This window comes from Pipistrellus hanaki (assembly GCF_964339955.1).
Source record: "Pipistrellus hanaki genome assembly, chromosome: 1".
Classification (NCBI taxonomy): Eukaryota; Metazoa; Chordata; class Mammalia; order Chiroptera; family Vespertilionidae; genus Pipistrellus; species Pipistrellus hanaki.
The window spans coordinates 170,065,598-170,093,282 of NC_140503.1; the positions used below are offsets into that span (position 1 = coordinate 170,065,598).

Below are 27,685 nucleotides of genomic sequence, written 5' to 3' on the forward strand. Positions count from 1 at the left end.
TCAGATTTTGTAACATTATTTCTTTATACCAATACTAGAGGCCTGGTACATGAAATTCATGCACTGGGGGGGGGTGTCCCTCAGCCCAACCTGCACCCTCTCCAATCTGGAATCCCTCAGGGGATGTCCAACTGCTGATTTAGGCCCAACTAAACCGTCAGTCAGACATCCCTCTCACAATCCAGGAGTGCTGGCTCCTAACCACTTGCCTCCCTGCCTGATTGCTCCTAATCACTTCTACTTGTCAACCTAATCACCCCCGAACTGCTCCCCTGCTGGCCTGATCACCCCCAACTGCTCTCCCCTGCCAGCCCGATAGCCCCTACTGGCATGATTGCCCCTAAATGCCCTCCCCTATTGGCCTGATTGCCCCTAAATGCCCTCCCCTGCAGGACAGGTCCTGCCCAATTGCTCTCCCCTGCATGTCTTGTCACCTCCATTTGCCCTCCCCTGCCAGCCTGGTCATCCCCAACTGCCCTCCCCTGTCAGTCTGATCGCCCCCACTGCCCTCTCCTGCCAGCCTGGTCGGCCCCAACTGTCCTCCCCTGCCTGCCTGATCGCCCCCAAATGCCCTCCTCTGCTGGCCATCTTGTGACGACATGGGGGCAGCTATCTTGTGATGACGTGAGGGCATCAAGCAAAAGCATGAGGGCCACCTAGGCTTTTATTAGTATAGTTATGCTGGACACAAATAATATATTAATCATGTTTGTTTAAAATGCTTGCAATATATTCTTAAAATATTTTCTACGGGAATTATTTCATTACTACTCCAGGTCTACATTTATCCTGAAAAACAACTGCAATCTCTGTATTTCACATACAACCATATATATATATATATATATATATATATATATATATATACACACACACACACACACACACACACACACACACACACTTTTGTCCCACCCTATATATATACAGCAGATAAAAGATAAGGTGAGGGCCCTTACCCAAAACCATTATGATATATATATAAAGCAGCCTCAAAAAATAGACCTTTAATTACAAATGCCCCAAAGTAGTAAAATCATTGAATGTGTTTAAAACAATCCATAATAATAACTATTTATATTACTGTCTGTCCTCCACCATACCAACTGTCCAAAAATTAAGACATAAAATATAGCCAAAAAGTTACTTATTGCTAGAATTTTCTAGAAGAACAAATTCTTAATTTTTTCAGAAAACACTGTTGTAAGAAGTTTGAGAAGGTAAAATCCTGTGAACTGTCCTTAACTGTGAAAAATTTCAAAGGCTGACCCTTAAGAACAAATATGAAAGCACTGGCCGAATAGCTCAGTTAGTTAGAGCATCGTCCCATAAGCAAAGGTTTTAAATTTGAACTCCAAACCTGGTTACTGGACTTTTGCACTGATTACGCCACAAACTAAGCAGATCCCAGCAAACTCATACAAGGGCACACATAAGAAACAATCAATGAATGCATAAATAAGTGAAACACCAAATAAATGTTTCTCTCCCTTAGAATCAACTTTTTTTAAATATGAAAATACAAAAGTCAGTTACTAACCAACCAACCCTTCATATCTTTTCTTCTCCCCTAGTTTGATTTCAGTCTGTGAAATTCACACCATTAGTCATAAATTAAAACTCCCTCTTTGCCAAAAATATAATGTAAAACTGGATATACGGCATACAACCTCTTTCCCTAAACAAAAAATGGATATGACTGTTGCAGATGATATTGGCTGCCAATCCAATAACCAGTCTCTTTTTTTCCCGTAACATAGGCCAGATTTTGTTACTGTTTGAGGTACACTGATTTTTCACTGATTAAAATATAAGCTTTATCTTAATGATAATGATAAATTGGTATGAAAAAGACAGGATGCTTTTAAATATATAAGATTAGAAATATTTTTATAAATATGGTTCCTGGAATAGAGAGAAAATAAATTCTAGAAACATAAAATTAGATAAATCATGATCAATTCCAATTATACAAAACAATTATACCTATTTTTGAAGGAAATAATGTCTCGTCATCCAACTGGTCCTGAACCCAAGTCATCAAGTAATCAATATATTTTGGTGCGGAGCACTTAATAGGCTTCTTTATGTTTGTTCCATCTGCCCAATGATACTCATATCTGTATTAGAAAGATTTAAAAGCAAACAATATTAGTATATTCCCATACACAATATGTATATTTTTATGTGACACATGTATGTGCATCATGAATGAATACAGGACATATTTTAAACAATATGTTCCTCCAAATAAAGATTTTTGAATTTAGCATTCATTTATTCATTTACTTATTACTGATTTTAGAGAAAGAGAGGAGGGGGAGAGAGAGAAATATCGATTTGTAGTTCCACTTATTTATGCACTCATTGGTTGATTCTTATATGTGTCCTGACCAGGAATTGAACCTGAAACCTTGGCATATATCAGGACAACACCTAACCAGGGCCATATTTGGCATTTTAATTTAATGTTTTCAAATGGTTACTGTACTCTTTTGCACTTATTATGACCCAAACCAAGCAGATTTCGGTAAGCTCATTTTTTTCGTGTGTTTCAATGCTTTCCTCCCATGTTTTTATTACACAACTTTCTTTCATATATAGAATTTAATTTTAGAATTATACATTGTCATAGTACAAAACCTAGCTAACTTCCTTCCCACTTCTATGATGACCATCCTTAATGTTTTTATGACTATTTTCTTTCTTTTTTTTAATATATATTTTATTGATTTTGTACAGAGAGAAAGGGAGAGGGAAACATCATTGAGAGAGAAACATCGATGAACTGCTTCCTGCACACCTCCCATCGGGGATGTGGCCCACAACCAAGGTACATGCCCTTGACTAGAATTGAACCTGGGACCTTTCAGTCCGCAGGCCGATGCTCCATCCACTGAGCCAAACCAGTTTTGGCTATGGCTATTTTCTTCAAAAATATTTTTCCTTATGCAGTACAATTCTTTACAACTTGGGGTTTTTGACTTAAGGTTAAGGACAGAGAAAAGGAGGGAGGGAGGGAGGAAGGTCATTTTTCATTTCTGTAGTATCTTTATAGAGATCCTTTGCCTTTTTTATTATTATTATTATTGATTTTGTACAGAGAGGAAGGGAGAGAGATAGTTAGAAACATCGATGGGAGAGAGTCATCGATCAGCTGCCTCTTGCACACCCCCTACTGGGGATATGCCTGCAACCAAGGTGCATTCCCTTGACTGGAATCGAACCTGGGATCCTTCAGTCCCCAATCCAACGCTCTATCCATTGAGCCAAACCGTTTCGGCTCCTTTGCCTTTTTTTATATATTGATTTCAGACAGGAAGTGGGGGGAGAGACAGAGAGGGAGGAGGGAGGGAGGGAGAGGGGAGAAGGGAGAGGGGAGAGGAGGGGAGAGGGGAGGGCAGAGGAGGAAAGAGGAAAGAGGAAAGAGGGGAGAGGGGAGAGGGGAGAGGAGAGAGGGGAGAGGGGAGAGGGAGAGAGAAACATCAATGATGAGAATCATTGGTCAACTGCCTCCTGCACACTCCCTACTAGGGATCAAGCAGCAATCGGGCATGTGACCTTGACTAGAATTGAATGCAGGATCCTTTAGTCCACAGGCCAAGGCTCTATCCACTGAGCAAAATTGGCTAGAGCACCTCTTATTTTTAAATAATTAGATACACTGTTCCTATACCACCTAGTTAGATAAAATTTCTGTGGGGAAAATGATCAGAGCTGTTTTCTAAGTGGCAGTAATTCTGCCTAATTCACAGAAATGAGATATTGGTGTAATATTAGAAAACCTCCCAATAAAACGTTAATTGCAAAGGGGAAGAAAATGACAAATTTGAGGCAAAAAAACCTTGCAGACACTAACATGGTAAGGTAATTAGAATAATATTTTTAAGAGATTACAGTCAGGCCTACTATATTAATTCTTTTCTGCACAAAGACTAGCACAGTAAAGACTGAGGAACTATTCCAGATTGAAGACACCTAAAGAGATATGTCAAATAAATGCAATACATATTCATAGACAGGATCCTGGAGTAGAAATGAAAAATTGATATTATTGAGATAGCTGATGAAATATAAATGATATCTATAACTGGAAGAAGTGATTTAGAGAACTTATATGCCAGTTGTACAGAAGAGTATTCCCGCTTTTAGAAAATACACAGTTAAACATGTAGGCATAAAGGAGTGTAATCAGAAGAAAATTAGTGTAATGACTACGCACATCAAGAGGATGAAGCATGCCATTTAATAATTGAAGAATCTGGATAAAAGATATGGGAGTTCTTTGTGATGTTCTGGCAACTTTACTATATATTGGGTCGGCAGCTAAGTAATTGCGGGTTTCACACATATATGGCTTCAGTTGAATTTTTAGGTTTGCAGACGTAGTACAAATGTAAAACACATTTTGTTATTTGATAGTTGGCTATTCAGCTGTTAATCAGTAAAAAAAGTTTTTTGATCTGTTTTGTAGTTTTCGTTTGGCGTTCGTTGAAAAATGGAAAATCAAAAGGAACATTTTCGTCATATTTTGCTTTTTTATTTCCTCAAAGGGAAAAACGCATCGCAAGCTCATAAAAAGTTATGTGCTGTTTATGGTGACAAAGCCTTAAAAGAACGGCAGTGTCAAAATTGGTTTGCCAAATTTTGTTCTGGTGATTTTTCACTCAAAGATGAAAAACGCTCTGGTCGTCCAGTTGAAGTTGATGGCGCCCTAATCAAAGCAATAATCAATTCGGACTGTCACAGTACAACACGTGAGATTGCAGAGAAGCTTCATGTATCACATACATGCATTGAAAATCACTTACAACAACTTGGCTATGTTCAAAAACTCGATACATGGGTTCCTCACGAACTGAAAGAATCACAGTTAACGCAATGCATTAGCAGCTGCGATTGGCTAAAGAAACGTAATGAAAATGATCCATTTTTAAAATGACTGATAACTGGCGATGAAAAATGGGTTGTTTACAACAATATCAAGCGGAAAAGATCGTGGAGCAGGCCAGGTGAACCAACTCAAACAACATCAAAAGCTGATATTCATCAAAAGAAGGTTTTGTTATCAGTTTGGTGGGATTACAAAGGAATTGTCTACTTTGAACTCTTACCACCCAACCGAACGATCAATTCTGATGTCTACATTGAACAACTAACGAAATTAAATAATGCAGTTGAAGAAAAGTGGCCCGAATTGACAAATCGAAAAGGTGTTGTATTCCATCATGACAATGCAAGGCCACACACATCTTTGGTCACTCGGCAAAAATTAATGGAGCTTGGTTGGGATGTTTTGCCACATCCACCATATAATCCTGACCTTGCACCATCTGATTACTTTTTGTTTCGATCTTTACAAAACTCCTTGAATGGTAAAAATTTCAATAATAATGATGATGTCAAATCGTACCTGATTCAGTTTTTTGCTAATAAAAACCAGAAGTTTTTTGAACGTGGGATTATGATGCTGCCTGAAAGATGGCAAAAGGTCATTGATAAAAATGGGCAATACATTACAGAATAAAGTTATTTAGTTCCATGAAAAAATTGTCTTTGATTTTCTTTAAAAAATCCGCAATTACTTAGTTGCCGACCCAATACATTTGAAATTGTTTGAAGTTTCAGAGTCTGAAATAGCTTGAAAATTTTTTTTCAAAAAAATTACCACAATAGTCAAAGCATATTATTTTGAACATGTTTTACCATGACAAAATTATCAATTTTTTTTAAAGGACTAGGTTCTGAGAAACACCTAAACTCATTTAGAGTCAATTTGAGGAAGAAAGTAGATCATTCTAGGTAATACTTTGTTCAATATATGAATTTGGTCAATAAATAAATTATTACTATCTTACCTAATAATAGAGAAACATGTAAATTAACTGTACCTTCACTATGCCCACAGTCAATCAAAGTATGCAAATTAACCTAACAAAGATGGCGGTTAATTTGCATACATACCTGGGTCCAGGGAACCTCCTCGGACCTGGGTGCCCCAGGTTGTTCCCAGCCAGCCATCAGATAGAGGCTTTACGCTTGGGAAGAGGCAGAGCCTGCGATTGGAGGGGCAGGGATCCCCTTCCTAAGCCTAAAGCCTGGGGTGGAGGCTTTAGGCTTGGGAAGGGGCTGAGCCTGCACTTGGCGGTTCCAGGCAGGACACCCACACACATTGCTTCCCAAGCCTAAGCCTGGGGCAGAGGCTTTAGACTTAGGAAGGGGCTGAGCCTGAGATCAGAGGGAAGGGGAGCATATCAATGGAAACATATCCTCAAGTGAGGATAAAAAGAAAAATAAAGAAAGAAATGTCATATCCTATGAAAGACACATCTTGAAAATGCTTAAAGAAAGTTGTCATTTTTTCATGGTGAAGGGACTGGAGTCCGTGTTGCTGAAAATACCTGGCTGCAGCAGCAGGGTGATGGGCCTGGTGCCTTCCCCTGATCAGCCTGGTCACCTCAAGCAAAGGGAGGCCAGAATGCAGTTTAGGTCCACCCCCAATGAGGATCAGGCTTAAGCTATCCATAGGACATCCCCTGAGCGCTCCCACTATGTGAGAGGGGGAAGGCTGGGCAGAGGGACCCCTTCCCAGTGCACTAATTTCGTGCACCAGGTCCCTAGTGCAGTAATAAAATTAAATCTCTTGGGTAGCTAGTAATCTGACTGACACTATAATTTAAAAGTTAGCAAAAGTAGAGGAGGAGGAGACAAGATGGCGACCGAACAGACGGACTTGTTCTGACCCTGGCCCCAGAACAGATAAAAGCAACGTCTGAGTCGCTCAGGGAATATTGACTGGCAGCTAAGGGTTAGCAGAACTCTAAAGGAGGGTAAGGAAGGGTCCGCAGGACAGGATTTCCTGACCAAGCGGCCAGCACTGCGGAGGCGGAGACCTCTCCCGGAGCTACGGGCTCGGAGGGAAGGCTGCGCCATCTTACCAGGAAAGGAGGATCTTCTCTGAGGCCTGGGAAACCCACAGCAGAGGAGACCATCGAGCAGCTGTGACGCCCCAATCGGCGCAAACCCGTGGATTCAAGGGAGTTCTTCAATCACCCACGGAAAGGTCAGAGTTTGAGGGGATAGCGTGAAGGTTCTGGGTCCCCGCGGCGCAGGCAGCGACTGTAGCCGCGGAGCCCCCGCCCCCTGCGCCGAGCTGCACCCAAAGAAGGCTGCGCTGCAGCGAGAGTCCTGCCCGGCGACACCCAGTGCTGGGTTTGGCGTAATCTTCCCCAGAAGCGGGACTTTTTTTAAAATGCTAAGGGACACGGGACAGATTGTTAAGAATCGGGGCTGTCCCACCAAGGGCGGAACATCTGGACACCTCAGCGCCTGATCCCCTTTACCCCCTTGCTTCTGAATACTAGGGAAGGACTGCCCAGTTGGGCATATCCTGGGGATTGCAGGGGGAAATTGCCTTCCTGGAAATGGGGAATCGGAGCCAGAAGAGATAGTCTGGGAGCCAGCTGGCACTCTGCTAGCTAGAGCCATAGAGAAAGAAGGCCAGAGCAACCAAAAAGACTGGGAGGTCAAACCAGAAACACTGCCACCTAGGGGCTGAATTAAAAGTTAGCAAAAATATTCTGAGTATTGAAAACATTAGCACAACAAGTGATTAACAATCTAAGGTTACTACTGATAATGATATTTCTATACACTAGTAAGTTTGGACACCTTGTTTTGTTTTATTTTGTTTTGATATTTACACTTTGTTTATAATTGGGGGGAGAGAACATACTTTATAAAAAATCAGCACTAAAAATAAAACCTTTCTATATATAGTTTATAAATATCAATTCATATTATTAGAAAATAATACAATGTAGCAATTAAGAGTATATGCACACTAGAGTCAAAGAGTCCTGGATGACAGAGACCTGGTTCTGTTTCTGAATAACAGGACCTTTGGACATTTTACTTAACTTTTCTCAGACTCAATTTATTTTCCTGTAAAATGAGGATAATGATCGTTTTCATACTTTATAGGTTTGCTGTATAAAGGCCTTACTTTTAGTTAGTACTGAATAAGTGGTAGCTGACATTGTTATTGTCAGCTATCTAGGTATATAAAAGCCTAAACAAATGGCTGACTGGCCAACTGGCCAGTAGCTATGATGCGCACTGACCACCAGGGGCAGAGGCTCAATACAGGAGCTGCTAAGCTGCAGTGACTCGGCAGCTGTGGTTCTCAGGTGATGTACCTGGAATCAGAGAGGAGGAAGCCCAATTCTGGGTGCATCACCCAAGAACTGCCCTCTTGCATCGAAATCCAGGACTCCTTGGGGGGATTCTCAGAAAGCCAGTTTCGGCCCGATCCCCAGGGGCCAGGCTGAGGTATCCCACCAGTGCAAGAATCCATGCACCAGGTCTCTAGTAGTCATAATAAAAGCAAGTTTCAAAAAATTATTTATCAAAGCAACATTTATTGAGTGGTAACTAGATGGCAGGCACAACTGGTTTGGCTCAGTGGATAGAGCATCAGCCTGCAGACTGAAGGGTCCTAGGTTCAATTCCAGTCAAGGGCATGTAACTTGGTTGCAAACACATCCCCAGTAGGGAGTGTGCAGCAGGCAGCTGATGTTTCTTCTCATAGATGTTTCTAACTCTCTCTCCCTCCCCCTTCCTCTCTATAAAAAATCAATAAAGTATATTAAAAATAAATAAAAATAAACGTTGACTCACACATATGTGATACATATAAAGCTCCCATCGAATTTCTTAATAGTATTACTTCTCCAGGAATGCCATGTCATAAATTAAAATTGAGCCGAATCCGGTTTGGCTCAGTGGATAGAGCGTCGGCTTGGGGACTGAAGGGTCCCGGATTCGATTCCGGTCAAGGGCATGTACATTGGTTGCAGGCATATCCCCAGTAGGGGGTGTGCAAGAGGCAGCTGATCGATGACTCTCTCTCTCATCGATGTTTCTAACTCTCTATCTCTCTCCCTTCCTCTCTGTACAAAATCAATAAAATATATATTTTAAATAAATAAATAAATAAAATTGAAAGTAGGTGCAATCATCATGCTACTGAGAAATTTTAATAGTAAATAGGGTCTTTGTTATGGTACTAGATTTATTATCAAAAGATTTCGAACATAATCGAAGCTGAAGTATTAATGGAAGGAAAGGTTGTTCTGATTCCAAGAATTGATTTGTCACCATCTGAAACTGGCCTCCCATTTAAATTAATTTGAAAACCATTTCCTATGATGCCAGCATTTGCAATGACTATTAATAAGTCACAAGGACAAACTCTAGACAGAGTAGGAATATTCCTACCTGAACCAGTTTTCAGACATGGTCAGTTACATGTTGCTTTCTCTCGAGTTTGAAGAGCTTGTGACGCTAAAGTGAAAGTTGTAAATACTTCATCACAAGGGAAATTAGTCAAGCACTCTGAAAGTGTTTTTACTCTTAATATGTCATACAGGGAGATATTAGAATATATTTAGTCAACTTACCAGTTATTGTTTTTATTAATGTTGTTTTCACATCATGTTTTTATAACATGTTTTATATCAGGTCTTTGTTGTTATATCACATTGCTATTGTTTATTAATCAATTTATATATTATTTTCATAGATTTTACTAATTTTCTTTCATCTCTGACACTTCCATTATAGAGAAAGGTGAGTAGCGATATTAAAATATTTATTCTAATTAGTTTTCTTTTAATGTGGGTGAATCCATGCACCAGGCAACTAGTATAATCATAATGTAACAAAGAAATAAAATTGTAACGACAAAAAGGTTAAATAGGAAGGTCACATTTAGTACTTTGAAATCAGAAGGTTTCATGGAGAAGGAATTACCTGTATGGGCCTTGAAGATGGGTAAGATTTTTGGAAATGTTAGCAGAAGAGGGAGATGAAAAGCAAAATATCCAAGAGAAGAACAGAATGAACAAGTTTTCAGAGAATAACTAACTAGTAGAGGGAATAGCAAGCAAGGCATCTTCTGTAATCCTGTCTGGATAGACCAAGGAAATGTGTAAGTTAACAGAAGAAAGGCAGAATGAAGGGCAATACAAGAAGGGTCATAAAGTTACTGAACTTACTATATTACTCAGCGTTAAGCCAGTGAAGGGGATGCTAAGCACAGAAATTAACTATATTATCTATGAATTATAAAATAAAGTAAAAATGAGAACTGATCATGAACTATGTCTTACTTTGGGCCAGCTGACATCACTGGACAACTTTCCTCTGTACAGAAATCTGTGATTGTTCCATAAAGCATGTTGATCTGATTGAAAAAATCCACAGCTGCAAAGCAAATATCATTTATAAGTAAAGTATTTAATTTTATTAAGCAGAACCAAGATTTATCAGTGTTCTTTCTAAACATATAAAGATTTCCTAGCTTTTGTTACTGATTTCTAGCTAAAATCTACTATGGTCAAAAACTGTGTGTTTTATCATTTTAATCATTTCAATTTTTTTAAATACGCATATGTGTAATCTGAGGTTCTTAGGCCACATGTCCCTCAGGGCAAGTCTAGTAATCAAGTCTATTAAAAATAGCTTACATTTTTCTAATTCCCTGTTGATTTTTTCCCTTCATCATTTTATATATATATATATATATATATATATATATATATAGAGAGAGAGAGAGAGAGAGAGAGAGAGAGAGAGAGAGAGAGAGAGGGAGAGAGAGAGAGAGAGAGAGAAAGCGCGCGCACATGTGTCAAACACAAGGCCCGCGGGCCAAATCCAGCCCGCCAGGCCTTGCAATGTGGCCCGCACCGCGCTGTCATCACTGCACTCTGCTGTCAGTTTATGACATTGTCAGTTTATGACTGTTCAGTAAACCATTTGGCCCGCGATTTAGGCTGGATTTTAGATTTTGGCCCCTTCTCTGATTGAGTTCGACACCCCTAATAGAGAGAGAGAGAGAGAGAGAGAGAGAGAGAGAGAGAGAGAGAGAGAGAGATAATATGCTAATTGGTCCTAATGGTGTCCCAATCACGACCCGTCAAGAAGTGGGTGGGGTTATGAAGCCATGGGGAATTGATCCTAATGGTGATCCATCACGATCCCCTCTGCCGGCCTTGTTGCCCCCAACTGCCCCTCCCCCCCACCCCCATCTCCCACCAGCCCGGTCACCCCATGCAGCCTGCTTGTTCAGTCATTTGATCATCCCTCACTAACCCCCTGCCAACCTGGACGTAGGCAGCCATCTTATAAGGGCTAGAGGGTCAATTTGCATATTACCTCTTTATTATATAGGAAGATACTACTTGTATGCAACTGCTGTCACAGTAACATTTTTAGACACCTCAGTAATAAAATCCTTTAAGTTTCTAAAAGTTATTAGTGGGTATCTGCTCAATTTATAAATCCAATGATATATTTCAATTATAATAACATCACATATTACAAGAAAAATACTGCTTTTTCCTTAATCAAAGCTTGACATATAGGGTATGTTTTCAATTAAATTTCATTTTATTTGCTAGATTCACATAAATTACTCCAATTACTAAATTCTAATAGTTTCTTCACTAATACTGAAAAACCCTAAATATTAAAATACCACTTTTATTCCCCAACTTTCTTTGGCTTAATTCCCAAGAATATATTTACTTTTTACTTATATGTTTTTCTTCCTTGGTACTAAGACTATCTCATAAAGATATTTTATTAATTTCATGAATCACTAGTGACGTCTTTTTAAAAAAAAAAATAGCATTAACTTAAATAACTGAGTATGTGCTACTGAAACAGGCAATTTAGTAGAGTGCTTAAAGTGCAGACTCTAAAATTCTATAGCTCTATAGTAGAACCCAGAGTCTGCCACTTAATAGCTGCATGACCTAGGCAGGTTCCTAATCTTTGTCTTTGCTTCCTTATCTGACTTAAATTGGAATAATAATAGTACCTACATCATGAGGTTCCAAATATGAATAAAATAATCCATGTAGACATGATAGCAGAGTGCCAGAAACATAATTAGTGTTTCATAAATATTAAGTGCTGTGATTATCGTCTTATCCACTAAAGATGGTAAATCTATGCTTTGTGTGTCAATATAACAAGAGACTAGAATTTCAGAAAACTCTATATTCAGAAATAAAATACTGGTAACATAAAGGCTAACGTGCATTGAGCTATCACTATACTGTGATATTAGGTTGCTAACTAGATTCCAGAATAGACAGCACCCCAAAACTCACCTATAATGAGGCTAATATCCTAATTTAGAATCTTCTGCGAAACAGAAAGGCTACTTACTGTTCACTGCAACCCACTCATTGAGATCTTCTCCCTCAGGAAGCATGACAGCCATCCGGAGATTGCCACTGCCAAGTGTGGCTTCTGCATGCTTTAAGAGCTCATACTGGTGAGAACCCTCTGGTATGTTCTTCTTTGGTTTAAATGTTTTAGAGGAGCGGCTACCACTACAAATACACAAGAACAAAAAAGGCACTTCAATACTTAAGGCATGACTTTCAACAGAGTCAACTACACTACATTACTGGATAAAATAACACAGAGGTAATCCTAAATGTCCACAAATAAAGAGCCCTAAGTTGTATTGGCCACATTAAATCCTGGCAATATAGTTGCTGTACCCAATGTGTTTGAGACCCAAAACTCCTACAAAATTTCTCTATATTCTCTATTGTAACAAGGAGAAAAACAATTTTTAGTTGTATGGAGAAAACCAAGATGGCGGCATAGGTAAACAACTAATCTGCCGCCTTGCACAATTTAAAAACTACAACTAAAAGACAAAACGTCTATCACCCAAAACCACAGGAAAGCTGGCTGAAAGAGAAAGGAGCACAAGTGCTAAAAAGCTAAAAAGCCTAGTTACGGAGACACACAAATTGGCTGGTGGCGGGCGACTGGGCACAGCTTTTTTTCAACCCGAAGGGAAACAAGCTCCCGATCACTTTGAAATCAAGTTTCTAGGGTCACACAGGGGACCCAGATGCCTACTGGGAGAAGCTGGTCTGCCAGCCAACAGGTCCGAAAGTGAGGGTGACTTTTTTGCAGAGGTGTGCGCAGCAATCATTGTTTACTGTGCTGGAACGCAGGGATGCAGGGACTTGGAAACGCAGGGACTTGGAAACATAGAAAGGCAAACATTTGACAGCAGCCATCACTGTTTGCCATGCCCCAGCCTAGTGACATCCTGAGGTCCCGCCCCACACATTCTACAAACCCGCCCAGGCTCCACACAGCTGCTTTTGCATATAAAAGGCCTGTATTGTGGTAGCTTAACAAAATAAACTGCAGCTCCAGCTCCAAAACCGCCAAATCCCGAGCAAAGAGGAGAAAACTGTAGTTCTTGCGATAGCTCCTGCTGGGTGGCTTCAAACAGTAGCTGAACTGCATCCCATTGGAGATCCAGAAACTAGTGTATCTAGTGGTCGGTGTGAGACGACACCAGATTTCAACTACTCTCATATGGGACACATTCAAGAGACAGACTCAGTGAGCACCAAAGCCCTACGGGAACAAGTCCTCCCCCATAAACGTGTCTCCAGCACAGCAATTCTTCCATTATAGACTCAGTGGGTCCTTACAGCCAATTGGCCTGGAGGTCAATTTCTCCCAGTGACACAAACAACAATCAAGACTTAACTACAACAAGGGTGTACACACAGTCCACAAAGGGATGTACCACGAGTGTCCACATCAGGCAACTGGGAGGCTGACCCATTAAACCATATAGGACACCCAGGCCCACAAACCTACCCTACCAATTCAGGGAAGCAGCGAAAATGCCGAGAAAAGGAAATATATCTCAAACGAAAGAAATGGAGAACAAAATATTAGATATAGAGTTCAAAACCACGATTATAAGGTTTTTCAAGAATTTCCTAGAAAAGGCTGATAAATTTAACAAGACCTTCGAGGATATGAAAAAGGACCAACTGGAAATTAAACATACACTGACTAAAATAAAAAATATTATACAGAAACCCAACAGCAGACTAGAAGAACGCAAGAATCAAGTCAAAGATTTGGAATACAAAGAGGCAAAGGACACTCTTCTGGAGAAGCAAGAAGAGAAGAGAATCCAGAAAATTGAAGATAGTGTAAGAAGCCTCTGGGACAATTTCAAGCGAACCAACATCAGAATTATGAGGGTGCCAGAAGAAAAGAGAGAGCAAGACACTGAAAACCTATTTGAAGAAATAATGACAGAAAACTTCCCCCATCTGGTGAAAGAAATAGACTTACAAGTCCAGGGAGCACACAGAACCCCAAACAAAAGGAATCCAAAGAGGATCACACCAAGACACATCACAATTAAAATGCAAAGAGCAAAAGACAAAGAGAGAATCTTACAAGCAGCAAGAGAAAAACAGTTACCTACAAGACAGTACCCATACGATTATCAGCTGATTTCTCAACAGAAACTATGTAGGCCAGACGGGAGTGACAAGAAATATTCAAAGTGATGGATAGCAAGAACCTACAACCAAGAGTACTCTATCCAGCAAAGTTATCATTCAGAATTGAAGGGCAGATAAAGAGCTTCACAGATCAGAAAAAGCTAAACGAGTACATCACCACCAAACCAGTATTATATGAAATGTTAAAAGGTGTTCTTTTTTTTCTTTTTTTTAAAATATATTTTATTGATTTTTCACAGAGAGGAGGAGAGAGGGATAGAGAGCTAGAAACATCGATGAGAGAGAAACATCAACCAGCTGCCTCTTGCACACCCCCTAACGGGGATGTGCCCGCAACCAATGTACATGCCCTTGACCGGAATCGAACCTGGGACCTTTCAGTCCACAGACCGACACTACCACTGAGCCAAACCGGTTTCAGCTAAAAGGTGTTCTTTAAAAAGAGGAAAAAGAAGGAAAAAGTAAAGATAAAAATTATGAACAAATACATACCTATCAACAAGTGAATCTAAAAGTCAAGTGAATTAAAAATCTGAGGAACAGAATAAACTGGTAAATATAATAGAATCAGGGGCATAAAATGAGAGGGGATTGATAATTCTCAAGAGGAAAGGGGTGTCTGTGTGGGGGGTATGGGAAGAGACTGGACAAAAATCATATACCTATGGATGAAGACGTGGGGGGGCGGGGGGTTTTTTTAAGGGCAGAGGGTGGGGTGAGGACCAGGTGGAGGGGATCTAGGGGGAGGGTGTGAAACAATTTTAATAATCTGAATAAAGATTTATTTTTAAAAGAAAGGGAAATTTTAGTTGTAACTATCCAACTCTTCACAATACACTAATGATTCAAGAGTACAGGATGTTGCCGAAACCGGTTTGGCTCAGTGGATAGAGCGTTGGTCTGCAGACTGAAAGGTCCCAGGTTCGATTCCAGTCAAGGGCATGTACATTGATTGCAGGCACATCCCCGGTAGGGGGTGTACAGGAGGCAGCTGGTCGATGTTTCTCTCTCATCGATGTTTCTAGCTCTCTATCCATCTTTCTTCCTCTCTGTAAAAAATCAATAAAATATATATTTTTAAAATAATTAAAAAAAAAGATTACAGGATGTAGCCCAGATGACATGGCACAGTAGTTGAGCATCTACCTCTGAACCCAGAGATCAGGGATCTTTTTTACTTCTTTAATTTTTTTTTTTCCAGAAAGAAAGGGAGAGGGAGAGAGACAAAAACATCAATGATGAGAGAGGATCACTAATCAGCTGCTTCCTGCATGCCTCTGGAGATCGAACCCATGCATGTGCCCTGGAACAGAATCAAACCCAGGACCCTTCAGTCCGCAGTCCAACACCCTATCCACTGATGCAAAATACAATTTTACATCAATAAAACACAAAAATCCTAGAGCAAGAAAGAAAAGCTACAAGTTCTTCTACCCAATTATATATAGGTAGCATCAGGAAATCTTAATCCATAATTCTAGGTATGTAGACAAGTAGCTAGACATTAATATCATTGGTTTGCTCAAATTTCATATTTATTTTTAAATGGATCAAATAAAATTAGTCTTAGAAATTATTTTAAGAATTTTTAAGAGATAGATTCTTTGGTTAATGCTGGCAAGTTCTTACTAAATTGTATTATAGCCTACTGATCATCTCTTCTCAATATTCCCTTTCTCTCTCCATATGAATAGGAACAGAAGAACATAGCTAGACCTGCACTCAGGAGGGTCAGAGCTTCATCTGTCCCTAATACCATCTACTTGTTGAACTACTCTGCTCTGAAATTTTAGGTTTCCAAATGTTTTCTTGATTGCTGTCCCACCCAAAATTGGTTTCCACAAAGCTAAGTAAATCTACCTCATAAGAGCTTATGCTTGGGTGGAAAGAAAAAAATAAATCTGAGTTCAATTTTGTGAAGGCCAGCTTTGACACTTATCAGCTATATTATCTCAGGCAAATTACTCAACTTTCCTTGGGCCTATTTTTTCTTTAACAGTGAAAGACTAATAAAAATAACAAAATATCACCACAACCTATATCATGGAACGGAACTGTAAAATAAGAAAATAATATGTGAAAAAAGCTTTTAAAACTGTAAAAGGCTTTGCAAATGTTAATATTTTCATTATCTTTCCTTTTCCTGAACCAGAATGACTCATAACAAAAAGAAATTATAGTATAATGTCCAAAGCTTTCTTTCCATGTTCATTCCCATCTTCATCTTCGAAGATTGGATGCAGAAAAACAAAACCTTACTTTGGAAACAAATGCTTTTACACATCAAGTTAAAAACTGAATTTTTTTTTAAGTTTGCTTTAATTTTTGTTGCTATATATATACCAGAATTCAGTGACCTCAGAATAATTGTAGGGCTAGATTAGAAATCAAGAAAACAAGGTTCTAGTCCTCATTTTGTTATTTTCTTCTTATATTACATAGGAATCCACAAACTGTCATCTGGGCTTCAATTTCTTTGTTTTTGAAAGTCTGGAAAATAACTTTTTACAAAAGGGTATATATAGTTCAGAGATGAGATCATATTTATAAAGTGGTTTTAGTTCCCTAGGGACTTTCATCTCCCTTCTCTATTTCTCATTTCCATGTACATTCATACTTCCAAAATGCTTTCAAGTTTCCATATAATTTTCCTTTTCTGGACCTTCTACTTTTTTTAGGCAGAATAAACCATTTTAATACTAACCATTTTAATACTCTATATACTTTTAATAGTCATTTTTAAAATATTCAGTTTTTCTTCAACTGTTACCTGAAACTTCTACCAGTATCCACCCTACCCTAAAGTACAATACTGCTCCTTATTCCTAAGTCAAAAGGCCAACTGACAGACCCCTCAAAAATCAAAAGCACAAATACCAAAGCATGTACACAAAAGTCCTCACCAAAGAATACAAGCTCCTACAGCAACAGTATGGCCAAATGCTTATATATCACATTGCATTTTTAGATATTGATACAAATATGAAAAATCATTTTTGTTACAGAAAGTATGCTGGCCTACCATTCATCCATCTAAGAAGAAATCTGTGTATCAGAAGAATCTCAGAAGAAATATTGTGTATCCTTCCAGAGTCTATGTCTATACAAGCATAAGAATGCTTGTGCCTGTTTCTGTTTTTATACAATTGTTGTATACTAAGAATATTAAATCGTGTTTTTCATGTAATATGCCCAGGAGATTGTTTTTGTTAAGGTAGAAGTAGATATACTTAATTCTTTTTAAGGACTTAATAGTATAGATATATATTTTTTAATTAGTCACCTATTGATCAACATTTAGGTTGTTTGTAGTCATTTGTTACTATAAATGATTCTATAGCCGAAACTGGTTTGGCTCAGTGGATAGAGCGTCGTCCTGCAAACTGAAGGGTCCCAGGTTCAATTCCAGTCAAGGGCATGTACCTTGGTTGCGGTACATGCCCTTGACTGGAATTATCTCATCGATATTTCTATCTCTCTCTCTCTTCCTCTATGTAAAAAAATCAATAAAATATATATATTTTTTAAATGACTCTATAGTAAATATCCTTGTGCATTAACTTAAAGGATAAATTCCTAGAGGTAAAACTGTTGTGTAAAAGAGAATGTACATTTTTTTAAAACATATTTTTACTGATTTTAGAGATGAAAGGAGAGGGGGACGGAGATAGAAACATCAATGATGAGAGAATCATCATGCCCCCCACTGGGGATTGAGCCCACAACTAAAGATCACGGTTTGATTCCCAGTCACAGAATGTATATTTTTAAATTTTCTATAAGGCCCATTTCCCCCCCAAATAAATTGTATCCTTGTACAATCCCATTAATGATACATGAGAGTTGTTATACATATTTTTCAATCCTCGAGAACAGCAATTCAATGCTAATTTTTCTTGGACAGCTCCCCAAAAAAGTGTCATAACTTCATGAGAATTTAGAGCATTTTGATTGGAATGTGAATGATATATTACATATAAGGGATGCTGTATTGATAATTTATAACATTAACCTGAAGTATTTCCTTTCCAAATAAAGATCCAGAATTCAAATTTCTTTTCCCCAGTTCTTTTATTCATAGTTAAAAGCCTATCAATTTCTACAGCAAGCCAGGGTGGTTTGACAAGTAAATAACTGAGCCCTAATGGAAAACTCTGAGCACACATCCCTTACAATTAGCAAATTTGATCTAACTTTTATAAATTTCAACAGCATCATTTATTTCCTTTTTGAGATACTAACGAATAGATTAGGCCTCATAGTGACACCTAGGTTAACACCCATAAACTGGTTCTTACCAGCTCAACACTCACATCCATCATTTCTCTTACTTTTAACCCTTTTTTTTAATAACTGTCAATGAAGTTGGTATTTTCTAAGTTGGACTAGAGAATCTTAAGGTTGAAGGAATTGGGGGTGGAAGAGATATATAAAGAACTAAAAAGATAATGGAACAAAGGTAAGAGTGATTTCCACCATTCTCCAAACTCAAAGCTGGATGACAGCAAGGAGAACGACCCTGGGAGACTTTAGGAATTATATGGGAACTTGATTCAGAAACTTTGAGCCAGTGAATTCCAATACCCTCCTCTGATGGTCTTTCTGGGAAGTAGGCAAGTGGCAGCAGATATTTAACATTAGGATAAGGCTCAGAAATTTCAGGTGTGGGATGTAGAGAAATGCCTCTAGAGGCCATTTATTAAAATTAAATACTCTGATCTATGAAAGAATTGTAAGCCACAGAATGGTAAAAAAATCTTTGCAAACCATATATCTGATAAAGAATTTGCATCCAGCCAAAGCCGGTTTGGCTCAGTGGTAGAGCGTCGGTCTGCGGACTGAAAGGTCCCAGGTTCGATTCCGGTTAAGGGCATGTACCTTGGTTGGGGGCACATCCCCAGTAGGAGGTGTGCAAGAGGCAGCTGGTCGATGTTTCTCTCTCATCGACGTTTCTAACTATCTCTCTTCCTTCCTCTCTGTAAGAAATCAATAAAATATATTTTTTTTAAAAAGAAAGAATTTGCATCCAAAATACACAAAAGGTTCTTAAAATTCAACAGAAAGAAAACAACTCATAAAGAAAAGGGTGCTGGGACCGGTTTGGCTCAGTGGATAGAGCGTCAGCCTGCGGACTGAAAGGTCCCGGGTTTGATTCCGGGCAAGGGCATGTACCTTGGTTGCGGGCACATCCCCGGTAGGGGGTATGCAAGAGGCAGCTGATCGATGATTCTCTCTCATCGATGTTTCTAACTCTCTATCCCTCTCTCTTCCTCTCTGTGAAAAATCAATAAAATATATTTAAAAAAAGAAAAAAAAATGGGCAAAAAGATATGAGCAAACGCCATCAAATACATACAGCAAATAAACATATGAAAAGATTCTCAACATCATCTGTCATCAAGGAACTGAAAATTGAAACAATGAGATACCACCACACAACTATTTAAATGGCTACAATTCATAAAACTGACAATACCAAATGCTGATGAGGATACAGAACCATTCATTGCTAAAAGGAACACAAAATGAAAAATCACATAGCCGTTCTGGAAGACAGTTTGGCAGCTTGTTACAAAGCTAAAACAATCATTCTATACAATTCAGCAATCCCACTCCTAGGTATTTACTTAATGGATTTGAAAACCTCTATCTACAAAAAACCCACCTGTGAATGTTTATATCAATTTTAATCATGCCTTTCAATAGGTGAATGGATAACCAAACTGTGGACATCCTAGAGTGAAGTCCCTAGGCCTGGCCCGCGATCAGGGCCTTCAGAACCAGGCCAATCAAGGCCTGCCAGCCAGGGAGAACAGGAGGGAAGGATAATGGAAGGTTGGCCAGCTGAGGCTTCAAGGGGCTATAAAGGTTGAATCCCTTGCACAAATTTCATGCATTGGGCTTCTAGTATAGATATAAAAGCCTAAGCGACTGTTACCACCAGATGATTGGTGGGTAGCTATGACATACACCCACCACCAGGGGGCAGATGTTCAAAGCAGAAGCTGTCCCCTGGTGGTCAGTGCACTCCCAAGCCAACCTCCCACTGGCCAGCCAACCTCCCACAATACCTCCCCCTGGTCAGCTGGCCCTGATCAGCCCGATCGGGACTGGGTGAGACAGCCCCAATTGGCCCCTATTGCCAGCCAGGCCAAGGAAACCCATACACAAATTCTTGCACCAGACCTCTAGTGTTCAATAAAAAGATGGCGAAACCGGTTTGGCTCAGTGGTAGAGCGTCGGTCTGCGGACTGAAAGGTCCCGGGTTTGATTCCGGTCAAGGGCATGTACCTTGGTTGCGGGCTTATCCCCAGTAGGGGGTGTGTAAGAGGCAGCTGATCGATGACTCTCTCATCGATGTTTCTAACTCTCTCTATCCCTCTCTCTTCCTCTCTGTAAAAAATCAATAAAATATATTAAAAAAAAAAAAAAAAAAAAGAGCCCTAGCCAATTTGGCTCAGTGGATAAACCATCAGGTTCATTCTGATCAAGGGCACATGCCTGGGTTGCAGGCTTGATCCCCAGTGGTGGGTGTGCAGGAGGCAGCCAATCAATAATTGATCTCTCATCACTGATGTTTCTATCTCTCCCTCTCCATACCACTCTATGTTATCTACACTAACAAAAGAGAAACATGCAAATTGACCATCCCTCCGCTATGCCCACTAGCCGATCAGGAGCAAGTATGCAAATTAACCCAACAAAGATGGCAGTTAATTTGCATATGTCAGCGTGGAGCAAAGACTGAAGACAGTGTAGAAGTGTTTACTATATTAAGTCATGATATTGAAAGAGAAAAATCTTGTTATTATTGCAAGGAGCAGTTGTTCTCAATATTAAAGGAAGGAATTGATCCATCATCTTTATTTGGTGCAACAAATCTAAAAGACTTTAAATGCAGCAAGAGAAATAATAGATGAATTGGGAATATTTCCTAACCCTGACACCAAAATTTCATTTAAAATTTTGGATCCTTTACAATCCTGCCCTACCTAAACATTCACTAAAAAAAATAAAAAATAAAATAAAAAATAAAAAATCAAAGTGAATCCTATCAGTAATATTCCCAGAGAAGAGAAACAGAAGAGGAAGTTTTTATTTTATTTTTCTAGAGGAGTGTTTTTAATATGGATTGTTTTTGTTTTTTGTTTTCATTGATTTCAGAGAGAGGAAAGGAGCGGGAGAGAAATAGAACATCAGTGATCACAGAGAATCATTGATTGGCTGCCTCCTGCATGCCCCCCACTGGGGATCAACCCACGCATATGCCCTGACTAGGATGGACTGATGCTTAACCACTGAGCCACATTGGTTGGGCTTTTATATTTTTAATAACTAATATGCACTTCCTTGTTATAGTTAAGATTACTTAATTTTTTTTAAAGTAAAAGAGCAGAATTTCCCCCTAGCATTTAATCCAAAACCGTAGCCCATTATAAAGTATTCAATGAAAGGTCAAGCCTGCAGCTTTGGCAGTAAGTGGAACAATTTTTACATCATTTGCCAACACAAGGGCAAAGATTCACCTACAATTCCTATATCTGCCTGCAAATTTGAAGCAGTGACACCATAGGCATCCAATGAAATCAGTGACATAGCAATTTTGTGTCCTAAATGCTTTGAAATTATATTCTTCTAATAAAACAAACCTGACTAGGTAAAAAACAAAGTTAAAATCAGATGCAGACTACTCCTTTTATCTCATTCACTTTGAACTGAACTTTCTTTTTACACACTGAATGTCTAGTCATCCCTAGAGAATTAATTTTCCTCAGACATCTTCCCTGATATCCTAAGTTGGGTTAAAGATACCTTCTCCGTGTTCACATATGACACTATCATGTGTCTCTATTTTACAATGTACCACAAGTCTCTCAAAGATAAGGGCTGTTTCTAAGTCATCGCTGCCATCTCCTAGCAGAAGGCCTGGGTCAGACCAGATCTTCAATGTTTGTTGAACTAAATTGATAAAAGACTCCAGATCAAAACTGATAGGTAAAGCAAAAATTCTGGCAACATTTGCTAAGTTTATATTCTCACCTTATAAAAATAGGCCCATTTAGCTGAAACCGGTTTGGCTCAGTGGTAGAGCGTCGGTCTGCGAACTGGGGGGTCCCAGGTTCGATTCCGGTCAAGGGCATGTACGTTGGTTGCAGGCACATCCCCAGTAGGGTGTGTGCAGGAGGCAGCTGGTCAATGTTTCTCTCTCGACATTTCTAACTCTGTCTCTCTCCCTTCCTCTCTGTAAAAAATCAATAAAACATATTTTTAAAAAAATAGGCCCATTTATAGCAGAGCATAGGACATACTATACATGCATAGTAGTATACATCTTATTTTTAAACTAACAGTTCAATAGTACAACTGAACAAATGGAATCATCCAAGCCCAAAAATTATAGTACAAGACTGAAGAATTGGACTTACCATAATGCTAATACTTTAAACTTCAGGGATCCTCAATGGCAGTGTCCCTTCCATTATGTTTATAGGAGTCCTAATATGTTCCCATGGCTATGTTTTCATAAAAACTGCACAAGTAAGCTAACTGCAATTAGTTAAGACTGCTGTCTCTGACTCCCCCTACCATCACACTTCCTTCTTCATTAATGTGGTATTTTAGGTATCTGGCTAAAAGGAAGTTGAGGAGGGGATATATTTACTTTACATTTTATAGGTAAAAGTATATATAATTCATAATCACTTCCATGCATGATTAGATCATTGCTAATCTCAATAAAGGAATGACTTTCAAGAGTGTTTCCACCACCCAAGCACTGCCTTATCTGGTATCATTTACACTAATGTGCAGAACCAGAGTCATCCAGATATGAGTTCCACAAGCTATTGGCACAGATGTAAGAACATTGTACCTCAAATATGTAAGACACTTAGTAAAGATTTCCCCAAATTGGGCACCCATCTTGAAATATTACATGAAATTACCAATAAAATGAGTTGAGAATCAGAAATCTTTCTAAGCTATCCTATATAATAAAAGGCCAGAGGCGTCACGACCAAAACAACCAGAGACCAGACAACCACAGCCCCTCATAAGCTGATCCCACCCCCAAGCAAGCCGTTAGGGACAATGAGGCAGGCAGGCAGAGTGGTTAGGGGTGATCAGGTAGGCAGGCCAGTGGTTAGGGGAGATCAGGTAGGCAGATGGCCCCTTGTTGGGCTGACTTCACCCCCAAGCAAGTGGTTAGAAGAGATTAAGCAGGCTGGCAGAGTGGTTAGGGGCGATCGGGTAGGCAGATGGATGAACCCTCGCAGGGCTGGCCCCACCCCCCAGCGAAGAAAGAGGCTTTGGGTGTCGGGTAATGGCATCATATAGCAAAGCAGGGCTTCCTCTCCCTAGCGACTATTTAGGAGCCATCTCAGAGAAACTGTTCTTGACCATCCACCAAAGAATCAACCATGCCTTCTTCCAGGTACTGCTGTGCTCTACACAGTCTTTTATTACTGTATTCACCAAACTATGAGAATTGTATTAACTTGTCTGATCCCACTACCATGCGCAATTTAGGAGTATTGCAAATCTTATTCATGTAGGTATTTTTCCAGAAGTTACTTTGTAATACAGCAACTGATAACTGTTGATTTTTCTTAAAGTTGTTATTCCTTGAACTACTATGTTTAGGAAAGTTTAAATTCTTTTACTCATTTTATATCAGATGTTGATTCATCACTGTGGATAAGTGAGAAACAGGAATAATTATAATAACTGACATAAGCTCATTTCTTTAAGGGTCTTGGAGCTGATGTTCTAAGTGTCATTCCAGTGCTTTGCTCACCTAAGGCTCATCAGTTAAAAAAAAAGTTGTGTTGTCTGAGTAAAAATGGGCAGCAAGTGCAAACAGTAGGCAATAATAGACTATTTATTCCTCTTCCATAAAAGCTGAGCTACTCATAGCTAATGAAAATTTCTAGAACTATGTGAAGTGGAAGTGTGTACTTATATCAATGATCCACAAAGAATGGCCTTTGGTTTTACTGTAAAAAGCTATAGTACCTCCTGAGGTGAGGAAAATGTTCTGAGTCTTGAAAGGAATGTGGGTTAGACAAGTGTGCATACATTTGTCTAAACTAATTAAAATATACTTAAGATCTGAGCATTTTACTATTTGTAAATCATAATAAAACAAAAATAAAAATAAAGCAATAAACTTGAGCCTACTAAGATTTATCTCTGAACTATATAATATGAAAATACTTTCCATGTTGTTCTTAAACATTTATATAATTTTTTCTTTACTAACCTTTTTGCCTCTAGTTCTTAACCTATTTTGAGCCTCTGATAATCTGAACCACAGTACAAACCTTCTCTCTAGAGAAATAAGAAACATATTTTGCATAAAGAAATTCAGGGAAGGTACTCAGATCTGTTCATAAATCCAGATAAAGAACTCCTGCCCTATTCCTGTCTCTCAGGCTAGCATGACAACATTCATTTCTAAAATCTTTTGAGCTCCACATTTATTTTCTAAACCTATAGATGTACTCTTCTGGACAAAACTACACAGACATTCAGGATAAATAAGTATAGGTCTTTTATGCAATGAAAAAAAACTACAGATTATAGTCTACGGTTTATTTTTTCTACTAAATAATAATTCTAACAGAAAAGTTTGATCATATTTATAGAACAATTTACCTTAAAGTTCAAAACTATGGAATTTGTAAGAAATTGGATGAATTAAATTAATATTCTTAAAAAAAAATAAAGCAGCTCATGTTGATACCGATAAAATCTGATAAAGTGTCCTGGAAAATGGGAACAGCTCTCATTTATTTACTGAAACTGGAGAAAAATATTAGAGACATTAATGTAAAAATTAACCATTTTCTCCTTTAAATCTAATTTCAAATGCAGCTAATTTGTTTACCTGAAAATAAAATAAAAATAATTCCTGATTTACAGATAAATTTTTACCAATGACTAATTAAGGTCAAAGACATTAAAGATTTAAATAAGATTTGCTAAAGCACACTTCAGAAGCATAACCTGAATAACCTGGAATATCACTTAAAACTGTAATAATGAATAAATAAAAGATAGTTTCTTCTAGTTCAAATTTGGATTAACCTGTTTTCTTATAAAAAATAAGTTATTGAACTATTCATTGAAAATGACTTTTAGACTCCCTAAAAACAACAAAGACAACTCAAAAAACATAAAGCAGCTTAACTTTTTTTTCACTCAGAGACACTATACAATTGTGGATGCTAACAAAAAGGCGATATAATTAATTAGTACTTATAAGAAGACTATTTTGAAGAGTGATGGTTAAAGATGGTGAGCTGAAAATATAATTAGCTTTCATTCCCTACTCAAGGTGACAATAAAGTTAATTTTTTAAAAATATCCTAACCCCAAAAGATCAGAGAGAATGAAAGAGGAGACAATAACAAAATTTTTTAAATTAGGAAGTAGATAAATAACTTAATTTACATAAGTAAGGAAACATAATCCTAAAGCAAGCCAATTTACACCACACATCTCACAAAAGGTTCAGGAATTAGTAAAAGTAGGATACTGTGGAAGTGGGAGTGAAGATGAACGTCCAGACTTTCATAGTCGGTTTAAAGAGGAATTACATGCCATGGCACCAATACCTGGAATTTAAAACTAAGAAAGAATAACACAAATGAATAAAAAAGAAAGAAGAAAAAATGCAATGCTCCGGAAGATGGCTGCCAACAAAAAGGTAGACTGCAAGATAGTACATGAATGAGAGAACGAAAGGACAGTATTGGTCCCACGGGGAGTGTTTATTGGTGAGTTGAGGGACAGCTATCCTCCAAGTGACTGTTGGGGATTACCAGATGGGGTTCCCCTGACCAGGCAACCTCAACTGCTGCTGAAATCCCTCCTGGAGCAAACGACTCTGATGCCAAGACCAGGCCTTCGTAAAGGGGAGAGTGGCTGTTATCAGAAGTCTAAAAATCCCAGGAGTCTACAACAATAACACCCAGGGAATAGCTGTGAACCCAGGCACACAGGATCCCAAGAAGCATGAATATGCGGATTTGGAGGAGCTCTGCACCTTCTCATGGAAAGGTCAGATTTCACTTAGGTAAAGGAGAGAAAGAACTACATAACCAGACACTCATAGAAGAGAGATCATGGAGAGACAAAGAAACAGCCCACATGTGAAAGAAAAGGAGGCATCACCAGAAAAGAAAGTAAACGAAATGGAGGCAAGCAACCTGTAAGAAAAATAGTTCAGAGAAATGGTCATAAGGTGACTGAAAAAAATGGAAGACAAATTAAACAATATGTGTAAGAACCAAGAGGAAGTGAAGAACCAAGAAGAAATAAAAAATGACATCACTGACATCACTGCCATAAAGAACTCAATAGAAAGCATCAACAGTAGAGTGGAAGAAGCAGAGGACCACATCAGTGAGCTAGAAGACAAGGTAGGAAAAAATACCCAAGCAGAGCAGCATCTAGAAAAAAAATTAAAAAACAGGAGAGCCTAAGGGAACTTTGGGACAACACGAAACAAAACAACATCCGAATAGGGCTACCAGAAGGAGATGAAACTGAGCAAGGAATAGAAAACATGTTTGAAGAAATAATGATAGAAAACTTCCCTGACACAGGGAAGAAAAAACTCACACAAATCCAAGAAGCTCACAGAGTCCCAAACAAAATAAACCCCAAAAGACTGACGCCAAGGCACATTATAAGTAAATTAACAAACACCAATGACAAAGAATCTTAAAAGCGGCCAGAGAGAGACAGAAAGTTACCTAAGGATCCCTCAACAGAAACACATCATGCCAGGAGGAAATGGAATGAAATATACAAAGTCATGCAAAGCAAGGGTCTGAATTCAATAATACTGTACCTAGGAGGGCTAACAATTAAAATTGAGGGTGAAATCAAGAACTTCACAGACAAAAAAGGACTGAAAGAGTTTATTACCACCAAACCAGCAATGCAAGAAATACTAAAAGGGTTGCTGTAAAAAGAAGAAATAGGGCTGAAACCGGTTTGGCTCAGTGGATCGAGCGTCGACCTGCAAATTGAAGTGTCCCAGGTTCAATTCCAGTCAAGGGCATGTACCTTGGTTTCAGGCACATCTCCAGTAGGGAGTGTGCAGGAGGCAGTTGGTCGGTGTTTCTCTCTCATCAATATTTCTGACTCTCTATCCCTCTCCCTTCCTCTCTGTAAAAAATCAATAAAATATATTTTTGAAAAAGAAGAAATAAGAAGTGAAGGAAGAACACAGAGATAAAGAATAAAAATGGCGACAAATATGTACCTAAAAATAATAACTTTAAATATAAATGGATTAA

The 27,685-nt window shown here is 38.7% G+C and overlaps 1 protein-coding gene across 1 annotated transcript in view; it reads right to left on the minus strand.

The window, feature by feature from the left end:
* Positions 1 to 27,685, minus strand: part of MOB1B (MOB kinase activator 1B) — a 45,984-nt gene that overhangs the window by 9,376 nt on the left and 8,923 nt on the right. Inside the window, exons 2-4 of the mRNA XM_084890431.1 lie at positions 12,238 to 12,404; positions 10,173 to 10,266; positions 1,987 to 2,120 (exon numbers count right to left, since the gene is read on the minus strand). Of these exons, the coding sequence (XP_084746557.1) occupies positions 1,987 to 2,120; positions 10,173 to 10,266; positions 12,238 to 12,404 (395 nt within the window). The remainder of the gene's footprint in view (positions 1 to 1,986; positions 2,121 to 10,172; positions 10,267 to 12,237; positions 12,405 to 27,685) is intronic.